The 12421-nt window shown below is 31.1% G+C and overlaps 1 protein-coding gene across 4 annotated transcripts in view; it reads right to left on the bottom strand.

Moving 5' to 3' along the window:
• Positions 1-2035: 2035 nt before the first annotated feature.
• LOC131850714 (syntaxin-1A) overlaps positions 2036-12421 on the bottom strand; it is a 53394-nt gene continuing 43008 nt past the window's right edge. For 2 of the 4 annotated variants that reach the window (XM_059201048.1, XM_059201050.1), the window contains exon 8: positions 10478-11425. In XM_059201048.1, the coding sequence (XP_059057031.1) occupies positions 11348-11425 (78 nt within the window). In that variant the 3' untranslated portion in view covers positions 10478-11347. Of the gene's footprint in view, positions 2175-5999; positions 6092-6661; positions 6779-10477; positions 11426-12421 lie in introns of those variants that run through there. The other 2 variants (XM_059201049.1, XM_059201051.1) reach the window with 2 other exon arrangements.

The raw sequence follows: 12421 nt of genomic DNA, 5'->3' as shown, positions 1-12421 counted from the left end.
GAAGCTACGAGAGAAAAGGTATTACCTAGTTTCTCTACTGTTACGAAGGCAACTATATGAAATCCTACTCTTAAGGATAAAAATCTAATTATGCTATAAAATGTTAAAATTAACATTGCTTCATGTCCTTAAATACGCAACTGCATATACTAGGATAATGAGTACATACGAGGCAGACAGTGAGAGGCTCGCGGCGCGGCGTCGGCAGCGACCGACGGTAACGACGGCGACCGGCGGCGGGTCCTTTAGTGCCGTTATTTCTCGCTCTAGTACACTCTCTGTTAATGTTCTCGTTTCAACAATTATGCCATTTACGACGACTACATATTAAATTTTCGCCAATATTATTAATTTTATAACATTACTTCTTATAGGAAAATGCTAATATTTTGGTGCTTAAATTTTCGAGTGATATTTCTCTACGACAATTTAAGTAACATTACAAACAAAATACTGTTCGATATCTATGCTTATATTGCTGAAGACTCTGGTACTTCAAATTTATTAAAAAATTTATCCTAGCTAAAACGGCTACTTTATGTTTTACTGTACAACAAAGAGCATCTTAAACTGTATGAAACTAAAATTTTAATTATTAAATCAACTATAAATTAGATGGAAAAGCGCCAAGTTTGTATGAATGTATATAGTATACTATTATATTGAAAAGTTTTTAAAGTACGCTTACGGTTTATTAAAAGTTACACTCACAATAACAATTCATTATTATTATAAAGTTAACTAAACAACAACTGCATCTACTATCACACATTCGAAAGTTTAAAACAATTTTACAATTGTAATCGAACATTATTATTGCTACGGCGTCGGCACGCCGGCGCGATATGCTGTGTGCGGCGACCGAGACGGACGCCGGCGGCCGCGTGCGGACTGCGGGTCGCGGGCGACCCTCGAGCGATTGCCGGACGACTGGCGGGCGACTCTCGAGCGATTGCCGGACGACCGGCGGGCGATGCTCGAGCGATTACCGAGCGACCCGCGAGCCGTGAGTAACACGAGTAGCGCGGTACTCGCGGCCGCTGGACGTCAATTCAGACGGTCTACAACCGTTTCCTATGCTCAAATCGACGCAACTTCACTTGCGACACAAATGTAACGTTACACGTCTAGCTTGAGGTAGTCCTAATCCAACACCGTACATTATTAATTGATTATATCGATTTCATTCTATTCGCAATTGTAGTGTTCTGTGATTTTCTGTATTATTTTAATGATAAGTATGAGGATATAGGTATTAGTAGACATGATAATATTATATATTTCTGCCATATCTACTACCTAGGAATGATAAAGCTATATTGTATTGGTAATAACACAATTACAGTTATTACGAAGCCCTTTGCTTAGCCAAGTTTTTGTACTAAAATATGGCGTTCATTCCAGTGAAGGTGGTGCTACCATCACATTAATTGTTAACTACAACTATAATAGTAAAATGTAGATAAGATTTTACTTTATCAATGATTCGTCATAGTTTTATCTTGTTTATATGTGAATGATCCCAGAATAATTTCTGTAACGGACTAAACTAGATACAACTATAAAAGTCCTTCAACAAATTGTATGCTGGTATTAGTTGTTCAAGATTATTTTTATATTTTTCAATTTGTTGTTTCACTTATTCAAAACGCGATAGAGGCAGCATGCGCTCTGAACAGCTTTAATCTAAGTACATCTTATGTACTAATTCCAATGGTGAACGATATAGATATATTTTATATAAATAGGATACAATTAATGAACTGCGAGATTTTATATATAATAATTATGTCACAGAAACAGCCTAATAAATAATTATTATAATGCATATTATATATATATATATAGGTACTACAAATTGTACTACGTATATTAATGGATTATTGCGTCCTAAAATTATGTAATTAAATTAATAATCTTAACGTTCGTGAAGTGTTCTGATAGATGTATCATATCAGCAGAGGCAAATTGTACTCACCTTTCATGTATATAAAAGATGAGTGTAACTTGCATTTAGATTTATTATTTATTTTTATGATTTATTAGATACAAATAAAGTTGTAAAATAAAACGGAACGCATGATGCAAAAATCGAGAGATGTGTTGAACGCAGCGTGTTCTTTGTAGCCAGGCACCAAAATGTACGCGCCAATTTCTCTGTGCATGCGACGGCCCTGTAAAGTATGAGTTCGGTGTTACATATGAACGGCGTTTGTATATCAGTTCAACATTTGGATATAGAAGTGCTCTTATAAGGTCTATACATGTTGCGACTTGATGAACCACGAGTGTTTTCTATTTGTAATTTTAGCATAAGAGCTCTAAACTCTTGGGATACCAGTCATTCTGAAGGTTAGAAATTATTTTATTGATGAATCATAGCATACTAAGTACCGTTTACCTGGCGGTCAGTCCTGCGCCTCATGGGTAGTAGGAGAAAATAATTAAAATGAATGAAAGTTGTTCTTTTTAAAATCTGTAAAATAATGAAAACGTCGTCGCGTCGCATGAAACTTCAATAGCGCTCTATTCAGACCCGAGACCACTAGATGTCACAAGAACACAAAAATTACTCTATATTAACTATGATTTACGATTGCAATTCGTGAATCTACTACATAAATTGTAATTTAATAGGTTTTAGTCCACTATTTAATTCTCACTCTCGCTTTGTAGTCTGAGGACTACATATAGGTTTTATGTGTAAGGAGGCGGAGATAGTCATCTCTGAGTATGAATGAGCCAGAATCAAGTGAGCTAATCTGTTAAAGTTTGAATGCAACAAAATATATCATAGTATTATTATAGTAGCACTGGTTTCTTAACTACATTGGCATTCGTTTTATAATCGATAACATAATCTATTTTTATATTATATTTTTGCACAGTGACACACACTTGACAGTACAGAGTGACTACTTATAATCTCAAACATTTTCAACTTTTCACTTATTACTGATGAATGATATCTGTTACACTTCGGTACATTAATCTAAATCCATCTTTCAATAACTTGATAGTGCGAATGTCCATGTCATATTTAACAAATAGAATAATGATGACTGGACTTAGACGTAGAGAAAAAAAAATCATTAATACAAATTGCATGAACCAAACCAAACAAACCACTCGTGGTTATTATAACTGACTAATGATTTCGTAAGGACTAAAATTTATTCACACATTCATACGATATAATAAATATCTATATAGTATATATATGTATATATAGTTTTTGTTATCTAAGATATTCCAAAATTCTACAAGCGTACTGTTAAAGCAATAATTAGATAAATGAGTTCTGTTGTCCAAAAAGCGACTACTCAATTGTACCTTCTGTGTATATTAAGTTAATAATAATATAGCTTTTACACAAAATATATAAAAGCTAAATAGAGCTGACTTAGCATTTTCAAACCATCGTACTTGTAAAATCACGGAATTGAATAAATCAATGACATTTTAACACCTGACGTCAATATTTTAGAAAATATTGTTTTAGCTATTTTCGTACAGATTACATAAATATAGATTTCGAAGCTGTTTGTTATACTTACTGGATTCCCTATTTGGCGGAAAGTAGATATAGCTGATAATTAATTTTGTACCTTGTCAAAATAATACTATATTAAGGTAACGCATGGAACAATAGGGAACCATTAATAATGTCAATACGACATGGTACCTAAATTAGTTACATATTAGTACACGTTACTACTTTGATTAACCACTAGAACCTAGTGTTTAGTATTGTCAATGCAATTTTTTGTCCTATTGTGTAAGATTTTTATGAGTTTATCATCTGAACGGAGTCCGTTTAGAATCAAAGTTATATCAATGCGTTTAATAAAATTGCCATAATGCTCTATGTGTATTTTAAGATTGTAACTAACTGTATCCCTATTGTACAGATTACAAATACTTACCACTTTAATTTCTACAAAACTAAATGTGATACGTATATTACTAGTACCCTATAATACCAAAAATATATGAAATATTCCGTAACATATCCGATATATACTATTTATATTATGGATTATTGTTTGATTGGATTCCAGTTGACGCACGGGTCTATTATATTTAAACTGATCGACAGGTCTTTAATCATATACCTTCAATCAATTTTCATTTAACCATGAATCAAATTTTTTTTCAAATAATAAATACATCTTGTATTTGTATTTATAAAAAATATTTAAACTTTAAACGAGCACAGTAAAAGTTCATAATGTGATTACAATACACTTTTATGGCGTAATCGAATAAAATATTTATTTGTTTTGTAAATATAAATTTTGTTACACGGTTAAAGGAATATATATCATGTGATATGTACATATAAGTTAAGAAAGGAGCTATTTTTCATGTAAATACTTATGTGCAAGAATATAGTGCAAGAATTAGAATAGGTGTGGATAATTATTAAATAAATGTGCAAAGGATAAAAGGCAGTGAAAATTAGTATATTAGGATGTTACAAGTATGGGTTATTTGTTAATACTGGTGAAACATATAGGAAAAAGAGAAAGAGCAACGACCATAAATAACTACTATTGTATTAATTTAAAAATTACCTGTAAATAACAATGGGAGACGTAGAGATATTAAAAGTTTCTTTCTAACACATTCTAGTACTAAACTACCTATATTATATACATCATCATAAAATATTATCACGATAAATATTTCTCTCATAAATGGAGATAAGGTCTCTCTCATAAATAGAGTATTTAGCATACTGTGACTGACCAAGTTGTTTAGTATTTTAATTATTTTATAAACTCTTGGAATTACGTATTTTTACCTAGTTCCTATATCCGCCTTTTGCGATTTGAGATGAAAAAAAAATTACCGACTCGAAACGCCGTATGAAGGTGAAGTGTGAACCGATAAATATCAATTTAGTTTAAAATAATATGGCATACTAAACAGTCCCTAATCAAATCTGTTTATTGGTATATATTTCGAATATATGTATGTTGCTTCTTTCTCAATATTATTAATGTTTGGGGGAATGAAATATTATGATAAAATCTTTTTATAGTTGGGTATTAAACAGCGAGCATAGGAAATTATATAAAAATAAATATGTTATTATTATTAATATTTATGTCGTCATGAATAGTACGCTCATAAATAAATCTGATTTAAAGTTATTTTATAGTTCTATGTTAGCTGTTTATAAAAATGAAAGAAAGTTATTTAAGGAACATTTACAAGAACTTAAAAAAGATTAAGAATTTGAATTAAATTCAGAATGAACATTACGTAGATAAAAAATTAAATTCAAGAACTAGCAAATATATTTTGGAATAGAACTGGTACAAGATATTAGGTAGAAGGTACTACATAAAAGTACTACTAACACATGCATGAATATGGGATGGGATGGAGATTGGAGATGTCCTATCTAAAATTCTCGTATTATCCTAATTCTCTTGTAATTTGTTTTTGTATAAGCATATGCCGTGGCATAATAGTAGATTTGACAATTTCATTAACAATAATGTTCCAAGTTTAGTGATGGATCATACTTTGTAACAGCAACAGAATACAACTTATGCAGGTCTATTTTATGAAATAATCAGTTCCAAGATTTTGTCACGACATATAAATAAAATATTTAAGATTGATTGCTTATAATTATGATATGTCTTCTGAATCTGAATAAAATATATAAGTAAGCATAAATACGACATGAACCTAACTATGTATATAAATGATTACTTGATGAGTCTCTTTATCATTATAATACTCGGCACATGCAAATTTGAAAGACCGACTAAATGTGTTTAGCATAGTTACGTATTCTGGGCCAATTATTAATTTAAATTCAAATGTATGAAACATGTTTCATAATACTATACTTTGTGGTTAATACAAATGAATACAAATGTATTGAAATTATAATATCAAATTCTACTCGATCGCTTGATATTAAAATCTAACTATATATGCGTTCTATAAGAGCAGCCCAGAGATAGTGCGCGTCAAACCTGCCCCGTTCAAGTTAGAAGAAAGTGTTATACACGTAGCCAGTCGCAATGAGGCCGAGCACGAGCAGACACACCATAATCATTATCTTCTTCTGCACAATGGACAAATACAACACATATTAGTAACTAATATAATATAGCGAGCGTGCGGACTCTCCGATTGTGCCGGTGAACAGCGCTGACGGTACTATGCGTTAGTCAAGACATGTACGGATTGAGTACCGGTGACCAGCGACTGGATACAGATATACAAAAGATTAACAGAATTGCTTTACACATCAGATGTATAAAACTATTCTATACATACTTTAAACAAGTGTACCATTAATATGTAATACGATGAAAATCTGAATTATGTAAGACTGAAGCTAATTCTTCTCGTTTGAAATACAGTTAAAATGTCAGTTTAGCTTGTACCATTTGACAGTTTGAGTTACAACATTTACAGATCCATCGTAAATTGAACTATCAAATGGCATTTATATAAATGCTAAATTGTCAATTTAAATTTGTTTCGAAGGAGAAGTATTACATCCGCGCGATCCAGCCGCAACCGTCGCCCGAAACGCAATATTTACATGCATACGCCGTAAATCCGAGACAGCATGCGTATTCGTCGACGCACCGAGGGCCGCCCGCTCGCCGCACGTTGTAACGTTTACCTTTGAGCATTTTGCGGTCGGAGTACTACACCGTGCCGCTCACATGAACATGCTGGACACGTAGCCCACGACGACCAGGCTCAGAATGATCAGGCACACTAGGATCATGATCTTCTTCTGTTGACGGCGGTGGCAACCATGCAACAGTACTTTTTATATGTGTCCTGGGCCAGAACGGCTCGCTTGGACGGACTCCCTTTAATCTCTCATTACACACATTACATATTATTTTGATGAGAGTAAAATAAATATATATTAAAAATTATGAGGCTCCGTAACACTCGAGTAAAACACAGGACAGTGGGTGCGTCATTTGCCTTATTAATTAGACATATGAAAAATCAAGGAAATAACGTAAATAAAAAACAAAAAAGAAATAATATAAATAAATGTAATCTTCAAACTACAAACAATATTTTACAACTTCAATAGGATTTACATAAAAGTGAATATACAAGTCTGTGACAACTAGGGTTCATGATTTCTCGAGCTTTTCAATTTCTCGGGTCTCGAGAATTCTCAAGGTTAATTTCTCGGGTCTTCTCGGGTTGTCGAGAAATTTACATTTACGTACGTTTTCTCATATTATTTGGTTCCAATAACGTCAAAAATCTCAGTGGTTTCATTTGAGACGAAAACCACTGCATTTTTTGTTAAATATTAAATATAAAATTTAACTATAAAATTAATTATAAAACTGTTATTGTTATATATTATACATATTATGAATATGCAATTTTTTTTTTAAATACTGAAATATATTTTTTTGACCTTTGTCGTACTGGCCACTTTGATCTTAAATATCTCCTCTTTGGTTAGAAATTTCAATTTCAAATTTATACGGCTATTCACTCATGTATTTGTTTTTCAAAAACCGTAATACATATGCTTGGTTCATTGGTTAGAAATTTCTCTGTATAAAAACGTAATACATATGCTTGGTTTTTTCTTTGGCAACAAAATGGAAAACTTAAAATATCGCGTCATTTACAAGTACGAGTATGAGTTCCGCCGACTAGTGCTGCAGAAACGGCTCGAAAATTAATGATGTGTATGGTGGTGCTGTCGCAAAACAAAACACAATGCATTTTTGTTGGAACGTTTTCGTTCTGGAAATTTCGAACCTGCAAAACAATCCCCGAGCCCAAGGTTGGTAATGAAGAATTGAAGGCTATTGTGATAGCAGATCCATCGCAAACCACGTCCGAGTTAGTTGCAGGTTGCGGTTTAGTTACAAAACTGTATTAATCCACTTGTAGCAAATTGGGAGGGTGAATCTCTCATTACACACATTACATATTATAATTTGATGATGATGTAAAATAAATATATATTAAAAATTATGAGCGTTTAGTGGACTCCGTAACACTTGCGATGATAAAACACAGGACAGTGGGTGCGTCATTTGCCTTATTAATTAGACATATGAAAAATCAAGGAAATAACGTAAATAAAAAACAAAAAAGAAATAATATAAATAAATGTAATCTTCAAACTACAAACAATATTTTACAACTTCAATAGGATTTACATAAAAGTGAATATACAAGTCTGTGACAACCCTTCGTTGTAGGGGTACTTAAGTATTAATTAATACAGCAAAATAATATTACTAGGATTATGTTATTAATTAATAACAAAGAAATGGCATTAAAATATCCTTACATACAGTCTTTTGTTTTATTAGTATGTGTACGCGGCAGAATATAATTAAACACATATGTATATTTTATTATATAAATAACCTTTCGTGAGATGCCAATATTATCATTTAATAATGAACACCAAAAATACACATACCTATAATTTAAGAGCTCAATTTATACATGCCTAAATTTAAAGACGATAGGTAACTTGTGATACGATATTTTGACAGATGTATTGAATGTAAAATGCTCGTATTAAATGCAATTATATAGTTAACAAATCCCTAAAGACCTAACTGTGCTATACCGAGGTCTAAATAAATACATTTGTAAAACATAAACTTATTTATTAAATAAATATTTAACTAATTAACATTAAACAAACAACATGAAGTTAAAGTACACAGAGAAAAATCTAAGTAGAAATTTATCAGCAATTGTTTTGTGCGTTTTATTAATACTTACAAAAGCGCAAAAAATCACACATCACATTAAATTGTGTAAGGACTTCTGTTTTCTTCTTTATTCTTTCCTTGTAAAACGTTTTATTACTTTTCTAATGCAAGAATCAAGCTGAATATTGTATTACAAAAAAAAACAGATCTGTTAAATATACAACTTGCATTAATTACATATATGTCGCAAATAAGAATAAATAATATTATAATAAGAAAAAATAAATCAGGCATGGCGACAATAGACTAGTTAAATTAATACGTGTTTGTATTGAAAGTAATATTCATAATTTGACCAATACTTGATCATATCATTTTTATTCGAGATAGTCATGGCTGACTTATCCCAACTTATATTTCTGAGTCAATCTACGGAGACGGAAACTCAAATATTCAGAGACAAGATGGTAGGACGGCTCAGTGCCTTGTTGGACTCGAATATGCCTACTAAAAGTTTATTAAGTCAAATGCTGCCTTCACCACAACCTCCGCAATTGGCAATACCTTTGATTTTCGCGTCTGGAATAAGTCGTGAAGATGTATTATTATGTTTTTAGTATTATCGGAAAGTTGTTTTTTAAATGTAACCCTAAAATCAATACATAGGAATTAGTGTCTATCATAGCGCAAAGACTTGTTGGGCTACTGAGATATACATACACATACTGCTATAATTGTGAAAAGGTTTTTGTACAACGCAAACCCATACAATCAGACGGGACTTCTGCTATAACGTATAACATATCTATTTTTAGCCATACCTTCAATAAACTTAACTAATGAATACTGTCGCAAACTTATTAAGTAATATATGAAAAGGAGCAATAATTATCTTGTATTGGCAATGAGATATTATAGCTTATAACGCAACTGTCAATATTGCAACATATTTCAATTATTCACTCGCAATAGAGTCTGATGACAATAGAGTCCAAAACAATAGTAACAAATATACAACATGAATATTTGCATAGAATTCTATATTCGGATCCGTAAACAGAAAAACAAAAACAAAATACTCGAATTATACTGGGGTCTATGTCAGATATTTAAGCAGCTACTCAATGATTTTATTAACAATACAAATTTGGGCATTTTATAAACTAAAATTTATGTGCCTGTAGTTTGTATGTAGGTACTGTAGGGTTCACCCTTTTCTATATATTTTTAATTAATATATATATATATATATCTATAAAGTCATTAATAAACAACAATAACTAGTTATAAAATTAAATAAAGCTACCGTTAATTGATAAATTTAGAAATTAATAAATCACTTTTGCCTATTACTTAGAACTAAATTTATAAAGTAGTGCCGTATTGTCTATATGTTTAAAAACTGTAACAGATCACATAAAGCCCCATTGGAATCGAAAGCATTCCATTTATAGTAATACAGTAAATGAGACAGATAATAATACTTACATATCAAATGCCAAAAAAAAATATTTAAATTAACAATATGTTAATACTGTAAATTTAAATACTGGAATAAATATATTTATCCACACATTATTTAGCATAATGAAAACTGTAAGTTATGCAGGCTACTCCAAAAAGAATACACGGATAAAGACCTTTTAACAAGAAATACTTAGATTTTTCACTTAGCTATGATTTACGTGTGATATATTTCACAGAAACAAATTCATAAATGTATGAACTTGTACTCACCACAAAGATGTATATCTTAGGTTATCGTATGTATATCTAGGTTTACGAATATATACAAATAAATGTAATGTGAATTTGTCGCGTTGACAAACATCACTCCTGGTTGTTTCAGGTTCGTTACATATTTGAGACCCTGTATTTAATATAACCATTACTTTTGTATTACGCTGCAACTACTTTCAGTAACGTATACACGATATTATTTGTGATAACATATTTATACTTACTTAATATTAGGTAAGTAAATAAATAGTTCTTTTATATATTCTCATAATAAAATATATCAATGTAATACCAACAAAGCTAATTATATTTAGAGGTTAATACACTAAAGCACAATCTACTTATTGCACTTTATACATATTGTCTTCAAATATGTGTAACACGTGATAGATATACTAAATATACGATAGACTGTGGAAAATATTAAAACAAATAGTTCATGGTGACATTCATCTAATGTAGAGTTAAATCTCAACTCAAATACACAGCCTTTTATAAAATAATAATGTCTGTTATACACCGTTTATTTAGTTTAAAACATGCACTACAGGCACAGTTCTTACACTTACTTGACCGGTCGGAATCCATATTAAATTTAAGAAATCTAATTGCAAAAGAATCAAAATATACAACATGAATAATTTATTGAATAGGTTGGATTCCATCGGTACCAATAATCAAAAGCGAGCCGCTATTCAACAATACCGTGCAAGTGTTAACACCAAGTATCGCTGCCGAATATCAACACGCAAGCAACGTAACATTCACACGAATAAGTTAATGATATACAGGCGAATATCAGCGTAGTAATGTCGCATCCAACATACAACTCAATTCATACACATAGTCCATTCGGACGTGCTGGTGACGTCACAGCCGGTAGCCGGTGCTCTCCACGCTCCAAATTATTTCAGCACGATAATGAGCACTATTGCTAATATAACCAGCGTAATAGACAGGCACATTATGATGAAGATTTTTTTCTGCAACGACAAAGGGAAAACAAAATCCAAATAAAATGGCTGCTAGATACATTCGTAGGTTATCTCTGATGGGGATTATAAAAATTATTATTTTTATTACTTTATTAGACGAGTGCTCCTTATGGAAGAATTGTGCAAATGGAGATATAATTAATTTCTGTTAACTTAGTTGTAAAGAATACATTACAAAATTTATTTCAAGGCATGCATTTTTATATCGATTTTTTATCTAGTACAGCAATAACAATGAATACATAAACAATTGTACATTATGATACAGACGTGCCAAATACCATAAATATACAACCATCACCACATTTAAGCTGACCACTGTAAGCTAATAAATACCACCACATGGAAGTGTCTATACGATCCGTTATAACTGGTACTTTGTAGATAATTTAATTACGTAATAAATATTTTACAATATTCTGGTCATTTTAGGTACAATATCACTGTTTATAGAGTAAAAATAATGTAAAAATTAGTAAATTAATGATAAGTCATGCGGACTCCGGTGATAAGAGCAATAAACGTTCTTACAACGCTATTGACATAAAGAATTAATATCTTAAGAATATTACAACCAAAAGGAAAGATTTTATCTTCAGAGAAATAATAATTATTATTACTATAATTTCCTTTATTTGGAAAAATAAGTCTATAGTGTACAGTATGGAAAATGTTGTCAGTGCCGTCCATGTTACATTACATTAAATGTCCACAATTCGACCAACAAAATTGTTAGTTGACAACTTGTATATCAATGCTTCCAGCATTTTAAAAGATATATTAGAATATATATCATATCATAATATATTTCTTAACCTATAAATAATATAGCACAAATTTTTCAATTAAACTGTAAACTGGTTAATTAATTTTATTATATTAATATAGCGTTACAGGTTCCTGTATCTTGTAGGAGTCATTTTCAAATATTTCTAACGAAAAGAAAAATATTTTAAATTTTGTTACATAAATACAGCCGTGTGC

Source organism: Achroia grisella, unplaced genomic scaffold, assembly GCF_030625045.1.
Source record: "Achroia grisella isolate CSIRO2021 unplaced genomic scaffold, CSIRO_AGI_Agris_v1 utg779, whole genome shotgun sequence".
Lineage (NCBI taxonomy): Eukaryota > Metazoa > Arthropoda > Insecta > Lepidoptera > Pyralidae > Achroia > Achroia grisella.
Note: the sequence above shows the minus strand (reverse complement) of the source record. Positions and strands in the feature narration are given on the sequence as shown.